The following is a 19,661-nucleotide window of genomic DNA, read 5'->3' as shown; positions in this document are numbered from 1 at the left end:
TGTGAAAATCAGAAATTGACGCCGGCAAATTTTCAACGGCAAATTTTCATCAGCTGAAAAATGTAGTTACGTCTACCAAACATTACATTCCCTTGGTAGCCCTGGTGACTTGTGGTCTGTGCAGATTGTAACTAGAAATGACATTCATATAAATGTGTACTGTCCAAGATTCTAAAATTAAGCAAAGCTTTTTGAGCATGACCTATATTGTCCTATAACGTAAAATATTCCACAGAGATGTTCTCAGAGGGCAAACTGGTTTTGGGAGAAAGAGAACATCTCTGTCATATAAAATTAATATTACATACAAATACAAGCTAGTTTAACAGATGTAAGCCAAATTCTGAGAATTCAGCTGACTTCCCATATGACAAAAACCCTCATATCCTTTGGGATTTAAGAGCTTAATTGATCCTACGTGTGTATTATTGCGTGTTGCTGGGTGTCTTGGTTTTCTTCTCTTTTCCCATGGAAAACTACTCCAGATATCCGTGTCCCTGCATTTCTCTTAAAATTCAATTTGTGATATATTACTATTTGAAAACTTACTGGTTTATTAACTTTAAACGCTGTGCAAGTATTCTTGCTTTTCCAAAGTATGTTGCTGTGAGATAGGCACTCCTTTATTGCTGTTGCTGGATACTATGTCCTTTTTACTCACTCAAGCAAGCAGTTTGGCAGCTCCAACTCACATTTACAGGGGTGCTTCGCCAATGAGGCGAGTTGAGGCTGTCGCCTCAGTCGGCAGCGCCCCACTAGGTACCAGGGGCAGCAAAAATGCTGCTCCTGGTACTTTAAGAGCGAATTTCCGGGGGAGGGGGGGCAGCAGCAACTGCTGCTGCCTCAGGCGACGGAGGGGCCAGGATCGCCCCTGCACATTTAAGTAGATTTTTCGATTAATTTGTTTACCTATGCACAAAGAAGGTCATATATTTTACCAAACACTTAAGCTGATAGAAATGCAAACTCTGTTATAAGTACTCTTTTCCTCTTCAATACATTTCTTTTGTTTTTTGTTACTGTGGCTAATATTTAAAAGCCTGTGTCTACTGTATATATCAGTGAAATGAAAACCAGTGTCCAGCTTTATATCAATACAGTGATGTTGTTGGAAAGAAACGATAATCCTTTTTCACAATTTCTTGCCCCTATACAGGTATGAACAGAAGAATGCTGGTGACTTGCAATGATTAGAGAAGGGAGGCAAATGTACCTTTAAGTTTAAGGTCCACATTAGCTCTCAGCCAGGGGTAAATTCCATAGTTTGACATGTCATCAGGTATAGGATTCTCTTCTATCCATCCACCACAGGCATACTCATAGAAGTCATCACAAGGGTCTACAGAAAGGTTCATTTTGGATCGAATACTCGCAGCTGTAGGAATAACAGATATGTTATTGCTTGTATGATGTTGGCAAACTTATTCTAATTAAAATGCCTTTATTGCACACTTAGGGCATTACAGCAATGTTGCAGGCCTTGGGTTGCATTTCCTGAAATATTGCTCTAATGCCCTAAGTGTGCAAAAAGGCATTTAAATCACAATAAATTTGCAGGGCTGTTCCAATATGCTCCGAAATAAATACCAACACCCACTGACAGTCACTTCCCTGTTATGCTCAATGCGGCTGCAGTAATGAATCTATAGGTTACTGTTGCCACAACAAAATTGTTGTAGGTTGCCAAACTCACCTAAACGTTATGATTCAGTTACTTTTCATAAACATATATGGATATGTGGATATATTGGTACTAATGATAAAATAAATGGTAGACGGAGTGAGTTCAGGTATCTAGGCTCTTAGATTAAGGCAAGGTCTTCCAATGTAATTTTTTCTGAAATTTGCCCGTGCCACATGCAAGTTTAGGAAGACAATGGGAGCGTAGGGAGCTAAATGCGTGGCACAAGTCTTGGTGTAGGAAGGAAGGGTTTGGGTTCCTAGAGCACTGGGCTGAATTTTCCTTGGGGTACAATCTATATAGTCATGATGGATTGCACCATTGTGCCATTGGTCCGTTGTGCTGGGAGAAAGAATGGCTAAGAGGTTGAAGGAGTGATTAAACTGGGCAAGGGGGGCTGAGCACACATATAAAGCCACGTAATCTGTCATTTATTTAGAAAGTGATATCAGGGTGAGGGTGCATTTGCTTGAAGTGTACTCTGCTAGTCTCTGTACTCTGTCCATGACCTCTCTGTGTGGTTTGTGGGATTATCAGTATATCCAAGTATTTTTGCAGTTCTGCCATACAGCGTAACAGATGAAAGCCAGCCTCCCCACCACTACAATTTTGGCAAGGCAGAAACACCACTGACATTTTAATGAGCAAAATAAGAACGAAAACCATATTACAGTTGCACAGAATACAATGAGAGGTGCAGTCCAGGTTCATACTGAGAATACTTTCAGCCAAAACAGAACAGCTGCTCAAAGTGACAGAGAATTTTTCGAGGTTATGGGAATCAGATTAATTGAAAAAGCATCTTAAAAGTGTCCTGTGTTAACCAGTAGAGTTATCTACCGCCTTTACCACTCTTGTTATGTTTCATACTGAATGTATTACCATGGGACAGATAACAACTGCAAGCTGTGGGCTGTGTTTATTGCATTTAAATTAAATGCAATTAGTGCATCCCGTACGGTGGAAGATTAGTCACCCAGCTACAAATCGTCTCTACTACAGATGACTAATCTCCCCGAAATGCCTTTCTGCTGGCAAGAATATGAATCACCGGCGGGATGGCATATTAATCGTTTCAGATTTCCGAAGTCACCCGAAGTTTCCTCTTGAGGCAACTTCGGAAATGTATGCCATCCCGCCGGTGTTTCGTATTCTTGTCGGCGGGAAGGCATTTGGGGAGATTAGTCGCCCAAAGTAGGGTCTTGTAGAAGTGTCCCAGATTTTTTCATATGATATAGTAACATTACTCCTGCACATTGCTACAATATGTTTCTTGATGTTTATTAACACATGTATGGGACTAGTTAGTACTACTCAGCCTGTAGCTGAACACTGTCCAAGAAGCCACATTGTTTAGATGTAGGCATTACACTAACTGCTTATTTCTAGTTAGTAAAGCAGAAAAAATGACCAAGGGCCCAACTTGTATGAATCCAAATCAAAAGGTTTCTTTGTTCTGTAACAATAAAACAGTAGCTTGTACTTGATCCCAATGAATGAATCCATATTGGTGGCAAAAGAGTCCTACTGGGATTATTTAATATTTAAATGTTTTTTTTCCTTAGCCTTAAGAATACCCTTATCCAGAAAACCCCAGGCCCCAAGCATTCTGGATAATAGATCCTATTCCTCTATCTACAGTATATGCCACAAACTTTTTAGAAAAATAGTGAAAGAGACCTATTTAGTCACTGCCTTTTCCAGTAAATCCTCCTAAACAAGCAGATTTTATGGAAGGAGAGAACTTGTATTGACTGCAGATTCCAGCAGGAGGTTCAGGTGCAATGTAGTAAGAAGAAGCAATTGTAATTTAAATATATCTTTGATTAAAAGGTTAGTCGGGACAGATTATAATTTTGGCTCATTCTGACCATAGATATGTATTACCTCATCAGATGTATATATCAGAAGTGATCGGAAGGGGATGCCAATGTCTTGCCAATGCCCTGCCCAATACATGGTGGGAGCTACCAGTACATTCAGGCGCCTGTACTTTGCCCCGAGCTTGTAAATGAGACTAACTTGGTTTTTGTTAGAAATAACTACCAGCCGCTAAGAGCTATACATGTTGGAAATCATTCAGTTAAGCAGTTCCTTAACACTCATATTAAATGATTAGAAGATAACTATTCAATGAGTAAGGATAATCACAGTTTTAAACCATAGCTATACAAATACTTCCTGTTAGACTATATTATCCTCGGTGAGTCAAATATAGAGGTCTGAGCAGGGACGTAATTACAGAGGTAGCAGACCCTGCAGCTGCCGGGGGGCCCAGAAGGTTTAGAGGAATCCATGAGGCCTTAGTTTCTGACCAACATATATATATATATATATATATATATATATATATATATATATATAAACCCCCAAACACTTGTGCACTGCTTTTCTTTCCCTGATGAAGGCTTCTGTGCGGAGCCGAAACGTTGGATCACCAATAAATCTCCACTTTCATTTGAATTATTGACTTGATGTATTTCCTTGGAGTGCTGTCAATCCCTGCATTTTGTCTACATACTTCTCAGACTAGCACCCAGGTTTCTGCATACTAATGGTTGTGCATTCCATTCTGTTTGATTATATATATATATATATATGCTGGGGGCCCTAAAATCAGTTTGCTGTGGGGCCCATTAACATCTAGTTATACCACTGGGTCTGAGTGTCTGAGCCAAAAGAAATGTACCCTTATGACTTTAAATAAATAAGTAAATACATTTGCTTCTTGGATAATACTAATAAAAGCAGAAGCTTTACAAATTTAATGTAATAGTGCTAGAAAGTGATGGGTGAATCTGTCCCGCTTCGCCGAGAAATTTGTGAAACTCAGAAAAAAATGAGCGAAATGCCAAAAAATTTGCGAAACGCATTGAAGTCAATGGGCGTCAAAATTATTTTGACCATTTTGAAACAAGCGACTATTTTGATATGTGCGACTCTTTGGTCCAAATGTATTAAAGTCAATAGGCTTTATCCATGCCTGGCGAATGAATTCGCCCATCACTAGTGCTAGACATGAGAATACAGTGATACGTCATTATACCACCACCCAGGATGTAACTGTAGCAGAAAAAGATTTGACAACTGCTGAAAGGTATAGAGAACATGAACTTTTTTCAATAAATGTCACGCTTTTTATAAGAGCACCATCTTCATCATTTTATATAAAAGTATAACAGACATATACCCATTGTTAGATTGGGGTGTCTGGGGCCCACAGAGCTGCCACTTGGGGGCCCCCCACCCCAGTCACCAGCTGCAGCTCCTCCATACGGTACCAGAAAGCCACCCCTGCCTCCTTGCGGTTGCGATCAGAAAGGGGGTGTTTCTTTTTTTTAAGGGTCAGTTCTATGGAACTCTTGCACAAAACCAAGCAGTTGGGACTTAAAGTACTTTCAGTCCTGTTTAGTGCAAGTGCTGCTAAGTGTAAGAGGCTAGGGATGTCGCGGACTGTTCTGCGGCGAACTTGTTCGCGTCCGCCGCAAGTTCGCGAACGTCGCGCGACGTTCGCCAATAGGCGTTCGCGTCAAAATCGTTCGACCATTCGACCATTCGGTCGCTAAAATCGAACGATTTTCGTTCGATTCGAACGAAAATCGTTCGATCGAACGATTAAAATCCTTCGATCGTTCGAATCGAACGATTTTCGGATGTTCGAAGTTCGCGAACTGTTCGCGAACTGTTCGCATTTTTTGCGAACACATTATCGGCGGTTCGCTACATCCCTATAAGAGGCAACATAAACTATAGATTTTTTCAAGATATTGACAGTCTTCAAACAATGAAACAATAGTGAAAATTTAATTTTTTAAAATGTAAAAAGTGAAGCTTAAAACTGCTAATATCTTGAAAACTAGAAAACGTACCTTTCCTAATACCCAGCATGCCTATTATTTTTGCACAGACGGGTACATTTCTTTATAAATCTACTAATTCTGATAAAAAAAATCTACTATTCTAATAAAAACTGCAAAAGTGCTTAAAAAAGTACCCTAGGCAATTTTACATTCATTTCTTTTGATAGTTTACATTTCCTTTAATTAAAACAAAGGCATAAAGTATGATCAGCACAAGCCCTATACAGTGAGCCCGTGTTTGAAAAGAGAATATACTGCACCTAGGATTAGCATGTTGTCCTTATACTATGACTTACCTGCTTCAATGCACTCTGGGGTTAAACAGTACTCTTCCTTTTGGAAGCTAATGAGTCCTTTACTGACTGAAAAAAAGAACATAATGTAAAGATTTAAATTAGCAATGGGTTTCCTATAAAACACCAACATATAGATTTGTGAGTAGAGTTTATTGCATAAGACATTTCTATAATTCATGCACTCCCATGTTGTTGGGCTTTAATTCATTTACTTGTTCATAGAAACATCTGTTATTAATGTTCTATTCATGAAATGTCATTTTTTCACTTTCATTGTAAACACTTAGGGGCAGATTTAGCAAAGGTCGAGGTGAAGTTTCGAAGTGAAAAACGTCGAATTCCGAGCTATTTTTTATGTACTTCGACTAGGGAATAGTCATACTTCTATTTGAAGTTGAAAAAAACTTCGAAATTCGAAGGTCGAATTTTTTTGAAGTACTCTTTAAGACTTCGACTTCGACCATTCGCCACCTAAAAGCTGCCGAAGTGCTGTTTTAGCCTATGGGGGACCTCCTACAACTTGTATGGAGGTGATTGGGGGAGTTTGGGAGATCGAAGGTCGAAGTTAAAAAAAACTTCGAATCGAAGTAGATCGGAGTACGATCCTACGATTCTAAGTAGGCAGAATTCGGCCCACTTCTACCCCAAAAAGCTTCGACCACCATTCGGTTGGTCTTTTTGAATTCTACGTTTTTTTAACTTCGATCTTTGACCTTTGATAAATATGCCCCTTATGGTATACACATGCATTTAGTGTTTTTTTTGTTTTTTTTGTAACTTATTTTTTATTTGCATTTTTCAAGGTTTTACAAATAGTGTTAAAACATCGTTCCAATTGTTGCTTACATCACAATAAAGTCTAGCAAAATTAGCTCAAACTAAAGGTAGGGCCTTATACAGCCTATATCAGACATAAAACTTGAACTAAAACTTGAAATTAAAAGTTAAAACTATTCAGAAGCGGGTACATCTAGTTTGCAGTGTTGCCTAAAACAATTACATTGCTAAAAAATCAGAGTTAGAAATAGTCTCAGTTGGGTTTAGTAGGTCAGGGTGGATGCCAAACCTTGCAGCTCCCGTAATGTTGAGAAAATGTTCTTTCCTATTTTGAATATGGGCTATATTCCACTCAAAAATTCTATTGCTGTTCACTCTATTAATAATTTCGTTAAGTGTAGGTATTGTTGGACTTTTCCACTTAGCGGCAATAGCTAACCGTGTGGCTGTCAGCACTTTTTTCCGATTTTGCAGACATTGGGTACTGGTTTGCCCAATATACAGTAAGTATGGTTGGATCTGATGGCATTGGTTGGGATATCAGTTGACTTAGAAGATCTGTTACCTCTTTCCATAAAGCTGAATGAGTGGGCAGTCCCAAAAAAATGTGTAGTAAAGTGCCTTGAGCCCCATGGGAATAGTTTGTGTAGTCTTTCCGGGGTGTAATACTAAAAGGTTAAGATTTTATAGATGTGCTCTTTTTGTCGGACACAGGAGACCATACGGGCAGCATTATCCCATATTTTGGGCCAGTCTTCAGCTGTGACCGGTTGTGGGAGAGCTTGGTCCCATTTGTTCATATATTTGTGTTTCTGTGATAATATTGTATAGGTCTGTGGATGGAGTAAGTCTCGTACTTTGAAGCAATGGAACGTGACCCACTTGGCACAAAATAATGGATCCAAAAGTGCTGTGCGAGGCATTTAGTGTTTTTTTTAACCTTGGGGTGTTACATGGGGTCCCTCTGTAGGTGCCTGCACTGCATTTGTTCTGCTTATGATTAGCTATTTTAGACAAGTTATATGTATATAAGGCAAGTTCTCCTTTAACTCTCAGCTAAATAATTTTTCTATTTTGGTAACTGCAGACATTTCACATTTGGAGCAGATGTTTAAAGCCTTCTTGATTTAAAGGATTTAACCTTAAACTTTCATTAACCTGAGATTTTTTTGCTGCGAATTGCAAATCCACCACAAATCGTGATTTTTTGTTACAGATTGATTTGCTGCTTTTTAAATTGTCTAGAAAATCCCCCTAAATGCTAATTCATTGCAGCTTTTCTGACACCTCACACACACACATACAATATATATATATATATATATATATATATATATATATCTATATCTATATCTATATCTATATCTATATCTATATCTATATCTATATATATATATATATATATATATATATATATATATATATATATATATATATAAATCCTTAAAGGGACAGTATAATGGTTAATGGATAAATGGGTTGTTCACCTTCAAACACTTTTTTTCTGTTCATTTGGTTTCCGATAGATCACCAGAAATAAAGACTTTCCCCAATTACTTTCTATTTTCGCACAATCCATGAAAATCCTCACATTACAGACAATAATCCAAATGGAGCTGATTATCTCAGCACAGATGTACTATAGTTCCATCATTTCCATAAAAAGCAGCATTTCAACACAAAAGGTGTAACATGCAGAGTAATAATATTATACATATGTTTGGTCTATGCTTTTACATGTATGTCTAGCAAGAAAAACACATGTAGGGGTATATTTATCAAGGGTCAAATTTCGAATTCAAAAAACTTCGAAATTCGAATTCAAAAAGACCAACCGAAATTAAGCCAAAGTTTTTTTTGGTTGAATAGGTCCGTTTTCGTACGAATCGAAGGAATAGCGCATTCGATCGAATCGATTCAAAGTTTTTCCCATAAAAAACTTAGATTTTTCAAAGTCCACCAATTGACTCCTAATAGCTTATAGGAGGTCCCCCATGGGCTAAAACAACAATTCGGCCGGTTTTAGATGGCGAATGGCCGGAGTCGATTTTTAAAGAGACAGTAGATGATAAATTTTGATATTCTAATTTTTTATTTTTTCAAATTCAAATCGCATTTGGACTATTTCCTAGTGGAAGTACACAAAAAAATTAGCTCGAAATTCAAATTTTTTTCATTCGAAAATTCACCTTGACCTTTGATAAATCTGCCCTGTACTGTATTCTACCACAAACCCATACGTTTTTGGATAATTCGACCATCGAATAGGATACTACGACTTTGACTTCGAATTCGATTCGTAGTAAAATAGTTTGAGTATTCGACCATTCTATAATCAAAGTAATGTCTCTTTAAAAAAATACTTTGCCAAATTAAACCTGCCGAAGTGCTATGTTAGCCTATGGGGACCTTCTAGAGCATTTTTCTACGTTTTTTGAAGTAGAAGAAAAATCGTTCGATCGATGGATGAAATCCTTCGAATCGTTCGATTTCACCATTCGATCGAACGATTTTACTTCGACCACAAATGGCCAAATTCGATGTAAAAAACGTCAACTTCGATATTCGAAGTATTCTAATTCGATGGTCGAATTTCGAAGCTTTTTCTACTTTGAAATTCGACCCTTGATAAATCTGCCCCTTAGTCTCCACTTAGAATCCTATTTGCCCACTACACTGCCCACTGTTTTAGGGGTGTTACTGTGACAGGAGATAACAAAACCCATGAATGAAAAATTAAAACAATCAGTATGTAAAAGAAAACTCTCTGCCCGTAAAATTCTGAATAGAATGTTGAGTTTGGGTGGTTTGATTATGTGTGTTCCTAAAAAATTTGTAGATGATTAAATTGGACACTTTCCAACATTCTTATCCCCAGGTTTACTCATGTAAGACAATGTGGAATATTGAATAAAGTTTCTTTGTTCTTTGGAAAACAAATGTTTCACTCTTTTCCTTTTTTAGTTATTGACACAATGTAGGAGTCATTAGTTATTCACCTTTGAGTTAACTTTTAGTATGATGTAGAGAGGGATATTCTGAGACAATTTGCAGCCGGTCTTTATTTTTTTATTATTTGGGGTTTTTGAGTTATTTTTGCTTTTTATTCAGCAGCTCTCCTGTTTGCAATTTCAGCAATCTGGTTGCTAGGGTCCAAATTACCCTAGCAACCATGCACTGATTTGAATAAGACATTGGAATATGAGGGGCCTGACTAGAAAGATGAGTAATAAAAAGTGGAAACAACAATACGTTTTGCACCCCTTGTGCTAATTTATCCATCACTTAAATAAGTACATGGTGTACGTCAAAGGCACTACCTTCCCAGTCCTGCAGCCAATGCCCAAACCTTTGTGCACTATGTGGGACATTCACTAAGATTCCTAGTTGCGCCAGGCGTAACTTCGCCGCACTTCGCCAGGCGTATTTTCGCCAGCGCTCCGCAAATTCACTAAAATCCGAAGTTGCGCTCAGGGGTAGCGTAAGGTTGCGAAGTTGCGCTAGCATTGATTCGCTAACCGAATCGAAGTTACGCTAGCGATGGTTAATTTGCATACAGCGCCAAATTCAAATTTCAATGGAGGAATACGTAGAATCACTACAAATGCCTGGGAAACCTTCAAAACATCAAATAACATTTTTATTTTGCCCTACACATGTGCCCACTGTATAGTTAAGTTGCCATGAGTTAGGAAATGTAGGGGGGAAGGAGGGGAGCCCCAAAAAATTTTTCGATCTTTTTCAGCCTATCACCCATAATATAGAAAATACGCCAGCGTTTTTGGGACTTAGAAAAAATGTGAACTTTTTTTTAAGTAATCCCTATCTACTCTATTGCGCTTTGCCTGGTCTGAGGTGGCGAAAGAAGTCTAGCGTAAAAGGTAGCGTTCAGAACAATGCACGCGTTATTGCGCAAATTCGCCAGGCGTAAGGGTGCGAAGTAACACTTGCGAATTTACGCCAGCGGTCGTTACTGAATTTGCGAAGTAACTAAAATGCCTAACGCTAGCGAATTGCCCCTATGAGTTCATATTTGTGCTTATATATTTTCCATCCACTTAAGCTCTACAGTAGGGGTTCCTTCCTAATGTGTCTTTTACCACATGTCACTTAATTACTCTGTGTGCTTTTCTATATTGTAAAACTATTGTAAAAGCTCTTTATAAATAAAGCTATACAAGACTGAAGGTTGCTCAAGTCCCACATAGGGGGAAGGGTGCATAGTGGGAAAAACATGGCTGCTTGTTTTATACCTTTAATTTTGTCCCTCCCTTGTTAAACTACAATAGCTTGTTTGTGTTTGCATGGGGGGAACCTATTTCCTGGTACAGGTATGGGGTCCATTATCCGGAATCCCCTCATCCATAAAGCTTTTAATTACCAGAAGGTCGTCTCCCAAAGACTTTATTTTATCCAAATAGTTATATTTTTTTAAAATGATTTCCTTTTTCTCCATAATAATAAAACAGTTCCTTGTACTTGATCCAAACTAAGATATAATTGATCCTTATTGGAAGCAAAACCAGCCTATTGGGTTTATTTCATGTTTACATGATTTTCTAGTAGACTTAAGGTATGAAGATCCAAATTACAGAAAGACCACTTATCCAGAAAACCCCAGGTCCAAAGTATTTTGGATAAGCCGTCCCATACCTGTACTCATCTGACTATTACTATTCTCTTTATAGACAACATCAGAAGTATATCTTGCTTTAGCTAACGTTGCACATATCGCTTTTCCCAGAATCACATGTCACTCCTGTAGGCTGTGAATAATTTTGCACGGCACCTGGTGCAGAGCTCAACCCAGAAATGCTCATGTATATCTTTGCCCTGTGTGTGGAGTGACAAGTATTGTGATTTCATTCAATATCTGGTTGCATTGCTGGCACTTGGTGGTACAGGTATGGGACCTGTTATACAGAATGCTCGGGACCTGGGGTTTCTGGATAACAGATCTTTCTGTAATTTAGGGGCATGTTTATCAAGGGTTGAATTTCGAATTGAAAAAACTTCGAAATTCGAATTCAAAAAGACCTACCGAAATTAAGTCAAAGTTTTTTTTTGGTCGAATAGGTCAGTTTTCGATCGAATAGGTCAGTTTTGATCGAATAGGTCCGTATTTGGACGAATTGGAAACATACAAATCGAAGGAATAGCGAATTTGATTGAATTTGATTCAAAGTTTTCCTAAAATAACTTTGATTTTTCAAAGTCCACCAATTGACTCCAAATAGGTTCTAGGAGGTCCCCCATATGCTAAAATTCGGCAGGTTTTAGATGGCGAATGGTTGAAGTTGAATTTATATAGAGACAGTACATGATTAATTCCGATATTCGAATTTTCAAATTTCTTTCAAATTTTAATCGAATTTGGACTATTCCCTCGTCGAAGTACACAAAAAATAGCTTGAACTTTGAATTTTTTTCATTCGAAAAATGAATTAGAAAATCATGTTAACATTAAATAAACCCAATAATCTTGTTTTGCTTCCAATTAGGATTAATTATATCTTAGTTTGGATCAAGTACAAGTACTGGTTTATTATTACAGAGAAAAAGGAAATCATTTTAAAAAATGTGGATTATTTGGATACAATGGAGTCTATGAGATACAGCCTTTCCATAGCACTACCATAAGTGATTTGCAGGCCGAACCCGAAACCCGTGGGACCCGGGTTAGGGTCGGGTGCGGGTCAGGGAAACCCATCACTACACTACCACTATTTAGCATTGACTCCTGTGTTTGATTCTGGCCTGTGTGTTGGAACAGTATATTCTTTCCCTCCATATCTATGTATATACCTCTCACCCTGCATATTATATTCCTTGCACACACATGTTGAGTTACCCCCAAGTATGCACCTCTTGGCACTAGGGGTAGCAAAGTGTTGCTTGAGGCTCATTCTGTGTTTAAATGTGATTTCTAAAGGGCACTTTTGCTGTGAGTTTCCTGTCCCAGAGTTTGATTATCTGGTACATTATCTCAGTAAGGGTCAGTCCTGCTTCAAGAGACTAAATAAATATTTTTACACCACACAGTGATACAGATATGATGAAAAGAAAAGCTTTTGGCAGGCAAAGACATTATCACAAAAGTCATTATTCATCATAGTCCCCAAATACTGCAACCTCAGTACTGGAGCTTTCAGCGAGTCCAGAGAAATCTTTGGCTTTTCCCAAACAGATAAAAAGAAAATCAGGCTCTTATATCTTTCACAAATAAATACATATAGATTTTGTACTACATACATAGCAAACGTTAGCAGCCTGGTCTCAAGTTATCATGTCATCTGTTGTGTTCGTCTTTTTTTTTTTTTGACGCAAGCCGCCATACAAGTCTATGGGCGTCATTTCCATGGCAAAACCAGCCAAAAAAATTTGCCCATCCCTAGTTGTAATGTAACTTGCTATTGCTGCAGACTGACTAAACTGATTCTGATAGAATTAATGCATGTTATTCTGCCAACTGGCCGCTTTGTATTCCCATATTAATAAAGAATTAAACGAAAACTAAAACTTAACAAGTAGGCTAGAAATTTTGTACATTATGTTTTGGGTTTCTGTACCAGCCCAAGTCAACTGCAGCCCTTTTGCAGTGAAGATCTGTGTCTCCAAAGATGATGTGTTTGGATAGATAGATAGATAGATAGATAGATAGATAGATAGATAGATAGATAGATAGATAGATAGATAGATAGATAGATAGATAGATAGATAGATACAGTATAAGCTTACTTAAATGAAATACTTTTGACAGAGAGCCCAGAATAATTAGCACCTGCACTTGAATACATTTGTAGCAATTTAAGATAATCAAAGATACAATTGTAACTAAAAGGATAAACAAGTCCCTCAGGAGAACTGAGAATTACAGGGCAATAGCATCTTCATTAGCAAAAATGTATTTAAACTTTCATAACCTGCCAAATTTTGTAAAACTGACATGATATTTAGAGGGGTGTGGCAATAAAATGGGAGTGGTCACAAATTTTGTATACACAGCAGATATTTTTGTCCCTCTTTCCTTTTTTGAAATTGTATCAGGTACATTGCAAACATAAAAACTGCTTTAATTTTAGCAATTTTCACAGTTAATGAGCAAGTTATAGTAAAGTTATAAATCTTTAGTAAAATAATACCCATACCATCTGAGCTGCCAGACCAGCAAACGGCTAGATTCCCAGACAATGACAACTTAATCAGGACTAACAGTTAGGTCAAGAACAACTTCAGAGAAATTAAGGATCAGAAAAACAAAAGAAAACCAGCTATACAATGATACCATGCAGTGGGACATATACAGTATCTTCCATAAGACTCTAAACATCTCTCCAAAGTGGTCAAACTTTATATAACGAACCTTGGTGAAACTTTTGGAGGAAAACTACCTTTTGGTCATCATTCATCAGTTTTCATAGAAAGGTGTCAGTATCACTTTAACCCTTGGAAACTGTCACTAAGGGGCTTATTTATTAAAGCCTGAATGCAACAACTTGTTTTTTACTATAAAATACAAATTTTTAGTGAAAAAAACCCAAAAATTTTTGAGATTTATTATATCCCGAGGATAGAAAAAGTTCAAATCAAAAAATCCAACATCTCAGATCTGCCGAGGTTGTATATATAAATCAGTGGAGACTTCCCTATCCTATTTGGAAGTTTCTGTGGTCTGCGTTGAAATTAGCACAAAAAATTTTGGACTTTTTGGGCAAAAATCCAAAACAATCTAGAAAAGCCCCCCAAAATAATCAAGTGATTCAGGAAAAAACTCGGGTAAAAATTGGAGGTTTCAGGTTTATGCTGGATTTTATCGAGTTTTTTTGAATATCTGATTAAATCAGGATTTTTTTTAACAATAAATAAGGTCCAATCATGGATTCTGCTTTGGTCAGATTTTTTTTTATTTAAATACTAAGAAAAATTTGGATTTTAATAAATAAGGCCCCCCATCTCTGTATATTTTTACTTATTTATTGCAATGTTTGTGCCTCCTGTGTGTATACAAGTATCACTATATACTGCACATAAAGAAGCTTAATAAACACCATGGGGTTTAGGGATGCACCGAATTCACTATTTTGGATTTGGCCAAATACTGAACTGAATCCGAATCCTAATTTGCATATGCAATTTAGGGGTGGGAAAGGGAAAACATTTGTTACTTCCTTGTTTTGTGACAAAAAGTCACACAATTTCCCTCCCCTCCCCTAATCTGCATATGCAAATTAGGATTCGGATTCGGTACAGCCAGGCAAAAGGATTCGGTCCGAATCCCGAACCAAATCCTGTATTTGGTGCATCCGTAATGGGGTTGCCATGGATTTGCCCAATGTTAAATATGCTCTGTTGTATCTTCCTCTTGTACTTTTACAACGTCACCATTAGCAGTTTTTATTTAAGGCATAAAAAGAAAGAATTTGGCCAAACTGCCTGACCATATTGCCTATTGTATGTATGGCCACTTTTAAAGGAGTCGTTAACCTTTGAGTTAACTTTTGGTATGATGTAGAGAGTGATATTCTGAGACAATTTGCAACTGGTTTTCATTTTATATTATTATTTGTGTTTTTTGAGTTCTTTAGCTTTTTATTCAGTAGTTCTCCAGTTTCCAATTTCAGCAATATGGTTGCTAGGGTTCAAATTACCCAAGCAACCATGCATTGGTTTGAAGAAACATGAATATGAATAGAAGAGGGTCTGAGGTTCTGGAAAGATGAGTAATAAAAATAGCAATAACAATAAATGCGTAGCCTTACAGAGCATTTGCTTTTAGATGGGGTCAGTGACCCCCATTTGAAAGCTGGAAAGAATCAGAAGAAAAAGGCAAATAATCTGAATAGTACACAAGAGAAAAAATGAAGACCAATTAAAAAGTTGCTTAGAATTAGCCATTCTATAACACATTAAAAGTTACGTTAAAGGTGAACCTTGCCTAAGATACATTTCTCAGGCTGGTTAGCTGAGACATAGACAAACAATTCAGAAGAAATGACCTGACAGCTTTCCAGCACTTTCTTTGTATTTCTCACTTCCAGCTGCCTCTCACCTTGGAAGGTTACTTCATCCTGACATTATCCTAATACCTGTGGATATCTCAATGTTCCTGAAAATCACCGCACGTTACCATTAGCGCCCCCTATATTTCATGTTTGCCTTCTACACGATAAAGGCAGTTATGAGAATAATGTTGGCTGGCCAAGCTTGGTTTACAATATGATGTGTCTCTTGTATATCAGTTTACTAAAACAAAATTCCTGCAGCTTCCTAATGCACATTTAATCACAAGCTTTACAAAGGTTAATGCACTAGACCTGAACCCTTTTTAAAAACGGAACTCGTTTGGTTATATTGACATCAGAGCTGGTTATGGAAGTTATTAGCAGATGTTTTATTTCAAAGCTTTTTTGGCTCCATTACGTTGCAAGGGTTTATAAAATACTGTTTGTTTAGAGAGCAGAATAAGCAATCCTACCACATTGTCTTTGCACTCAGCATAGCCGAAACCATAACTCAGCATGTCACAAAAGCTGCAGTTTGCTACACAATATAATATAGTATGGTCTGTAATGCTACTCAGTGCCTGGCATATTATAGGGTACCGAGCATTTATTAAAGAAGTTGTTCAGCTTTGAGTTAACTTTTAGTATGATATAGAGATTAATATTCTATTTGCAATTGATTTTTGTTTTTTAGCTTTTTATTCAGTAGCATTTTCAGCAATCTATTTGCTAGGGTCTTAATTACCCCAGCAACCATACAGCAATTTAAATAAGAGACTGGAATAGGAATAGGAGAGGCCTGAATAGAAAGATAAGTAATATAAAGCAGTTATAAAAATATGTATAGCCGTATAGGGCGTTTGTTTTTTAGATGGGCCAGTGACCCCCCCCCATCCCCCTCCTCCATTTGAAAGCTGGAAATAGTTAGAAAAAAAGGCATCATTGAAAAACAAAAACACAAAAATAATGAAGAGCAATTGAAAAGTTGCTTAGAATGGGCCAATCTATAATATACTAAAAATTAACTTACAGGTGGAAACCCCCCCCCCCCCGCTCATATACAATCCACTCATGGCTTATGGGGAACATATGATCAGTGCACCTGAAGAAGCAAAAGACCCGCTGAAAAACTGACTTTTGTTAATTGTTTGACAGTTAATTGTTAAAAGACCCAGAGAACAGAAAGGGAAGTTATGTCTGGATTGCATTCTATTGGCACAAGAGCCAAGGGAAGGACATCAAATTCGGTGAGAAGCCCACTTTCCAACTCTGCTTTTTAACAGTATGGCCAGGGTGCTGGAAATAGGGCCCTGGTCCATATTCTCTCCCCTCTGCAGGTCTCGCCTACCCCCTTTGTCTCTCGCTCCTCCCTCCCTAGCTCCTCTACCTGTCCCTCCCTTGTCCATCCTTCCCTCCCTCCTATGGCTGTTCCTCCTTCCCTCCTCTGTCCATCACTCCCCTGTCCTTCCCTCCTCTGTCCATCCATCCCTTCTCTGTCAGTCCTTCCCATGCAGGGGCGGATTTCCGCCCAGAGGCCCCGTCCCTTCTTTAGGATCACGCACATATCGCTTAGAGCTCCAGAATCAGGTAAAATGGCAAAACTACCCTTGTGGCTGGGTGGCATGTCGCCCCTTAATTTATGCCGCCCTAGGCAGGACCTGGAGCTTTCCGGATAACAGTTCTTTCCGTAATTTGGATCTTCATAGCTTAAATGTAATAGCAAATCATATAAACATTATATAAACCCATTAGGCTGGTTTTGCTTCCAATAAGAATTAATTATATCTTAGTTGGAAGCAAGTACAATGTACTGTTTTATTATTACAGCGAAAAAGGAAATACTTTTTTAACAATTTGGATTATTTGGCTAAAATGGAGTCTATGGGAGACAGCCTTTCCATAATTCTGAGCTTTCTGGATAATAGGTTTCCAGATAATGAACCTATACCTGTAATTGACCCAAATACCGCACTCACTGCAAGGCAGCAGTAGTAACCACTCAGCTGCCATAGAACAGGGAGACAGGAGTATCCTTTGTGCTAAATGGGATATATATGAATTTCAACCAGTGAGGAGCTTGCAAAGTGACAACAGAATGATTTTGTTTGGGATTAATCACATGAAAGGGGTATTTCACCAAAGCAGACGTATAGGATAAGTGAAAAAACCCTTGTAGGCAATAATGAATAATAGATGGTGCTGGTTTCACTTATTATCATTAACTTTAAAAATGGTCCCTTTATTGGAGCTCCCTATAGATCAGCTATGGTCCCTGTTTCAAATGAGGGGTGGGCGTGTCCTAATGGTCCCTGCCAGAAGAACAGTAGGAGGGGGATAGCCAATCACAGCCTCACAGTCACACAAGCAAAGACAGGCTTCAGTTCCCTATCAGGCCAGCCTAGCTGCTGACCTATCCTACAGTGCAGTGTGCTGAGTGTCGCCAGCTCCCTTACACAGCCTGGGAAAGGAGGCAGTAGGAAGTGGAAAAGATTGGTAGGACTAGTAGGGTTTTTGCAGAAAATTTGAAACCCTCATCACAACTTTTCTCAGCACATTCCTTCTGTATTTAAAAAGTATTTGTGTTTTCAAACAGTATGTCTCCTTTAAATAAACTTTTACTATAACATAGAGAGACAAATTGCTTGTCATTTCTTATTATCTGTGTTTTTTTTTTTACTTTTTTAGCTTTTGTTCAGCAGCTCTTTTTGCAATTTCAGAAGCTGGTTGCTAGGGTCCAAACTACGCTAGCAACTAGGCAGTGTGAACGAGAGACTAGAAAATGAATAGGACTGAATAGAAATATTAGTAAGTAATATAAGTAAATTGTATTAGTGAAATTGTTTTTGGGCTGCTGGAGTCAGAAGAAAGCAAAAGTTTGTAAGAATTGACCATTCTACAACATATTAAAAGTTAACTAAAACGTGAACTACCCCTTTAATTGTAAGTATTATTATTCTCATTAAATTAAGATGTTGCATGTGAGAGAGTAAGGAAGCTTGCCAGTAACTGTTGCTATTCACATCACTAGAGCATTGAGCTATAATTTGCAGAAAGCTAACAGACTTACCTAGTAAGAGTAAAACCAGGAGTATCCCTGTGATAAAAACGAACACTGCAAGAGCTATTTTAAAAGCATTATTTCCAGCCCTCCTGCTGCCTGACTTGGAATTTCCCATTGCTTCTGTTTCCATAATAACTCTTAGTGAAAAGTCTGCTGTCGGATGGACTTTTGTCTCTGACGTCCTTCCATTCACAAATCCATTAGGTAAATGAGCTCACTTTCCAATGCCTTCACTAAACACTACACATTTTTACGAGTTTCTGTGACCAGACTCTCCCTCTCTCCTCCTTCCAAGAGGGGTGGAGAGAGAGGAAAAAAAATTAAAGTACAAATAAAAACAATATTTGGTTCCCTCCTCAGTACTCGAGTGGAACAGAGAAGGGTTCACCGGCTGGATTGTGACACAACGAAGTCATGTCAAGTTCAGGAAGAACTTTTGTCCTCTGAAAAGTAAAAAAATGCAGCAAGTTCCTTGACACTGTCACAGGCTCACATTATCCACATGTTGCTTGTCAGGGAGTTTAAATGCTTTGGAGCTTCCAGTACAAATATCCATGTGGTTTTGCTTGGACTGCAGGATCGAAGTGTCCAACTCTGGTGCTCCTTATCACAGATTATCCACCAGGAAGCACATTATCAATCAGCAAACTTAAGTTAAAATTAAGAGCTAGCTCTGATTAAAGTGACATCGATAAGACTGTCCTACCAAGACTCGTTTACAAAACACAGCCGTGTGAATGTCCTAAAATAGATGCAAATGTTGTGTATATTGACCCCATTAATTAGAGGTACAGTAACCAAATGATAGGCTGGGAAAATAAACTTCAAATGCAATTGGAGATTGCTGATTGGGAAAGAGTCATTCAGCAGGTCAAAAGGGCGACCAGATGCGACAATCATTTGGAACAATATACTAAGCTTTTACTCATTTGGTACCTGACCCCACACCAGTTAGCACATATATACCCCACCAACTTTGCTTTT

The 19,661-nt window shown here is 38.0% G+C and overlaps 1 protein-coding gene across 2 annotated transcripts in view; it reads right to left on the bottom strand.

Annotated features, from left to right (window-relative positions):
- phex.S (phosphate regulating endopeptidase homolog X-linked S homeolog) overlaps nt 1-19,054 on the bottom strand; it is a 125,652-nt gene extending 106,598 nt beyond the window's left edge. Inside the window, exons 1-3 of one of the 2 annotated variants that reach the window (XR_005965763.1) lie at nt 18,684-19,054; nt 5,838-5,903; nt 1,214-1,375 (exon numbers count right to left, since the gene is read on the bottom strand). Coding sequence is in view for 1 of the 2 variants with exons in the window: in XM_018249081.2 (XP_018104570.1) it covers nt 1,214-1,375; nt 5,838-5,903; nt 18,684-18,807 (352 nt within the window). In the remaining variant the exon portion in view is untranslated. The remainder of the gene's footprint in view (nt 1-1,213; nt 1,376-5,837; nt 5,904-18,683) is intronic. The other variant, XM_018249081.2, reaches the window with a different exon arrangement.
- Nucleotides 19,055-19,661: the final 607 nt, after the last annotated feature.

The sequence above is a fragment of the Xenopus laevis genome, chromosome 2S (assembly GCF_017654675.1).
Source record: "Xenopus laevis strain J_2021 chromosome 2S, Xenopus_laevis_v10.1, whole genome shotgun sequence".
NCBI classification, from domain to species: Eukaryota; Metazoa; Chordata; class Amphibia; order Anura; family Pipidae; genus Xenopus; species Xenopus laevis.
The sequence above is the reverse complement of the archived record's forward strand: the minus strand, read 5'-3'. Positions and strand labels throughout refer to the sequence as shown.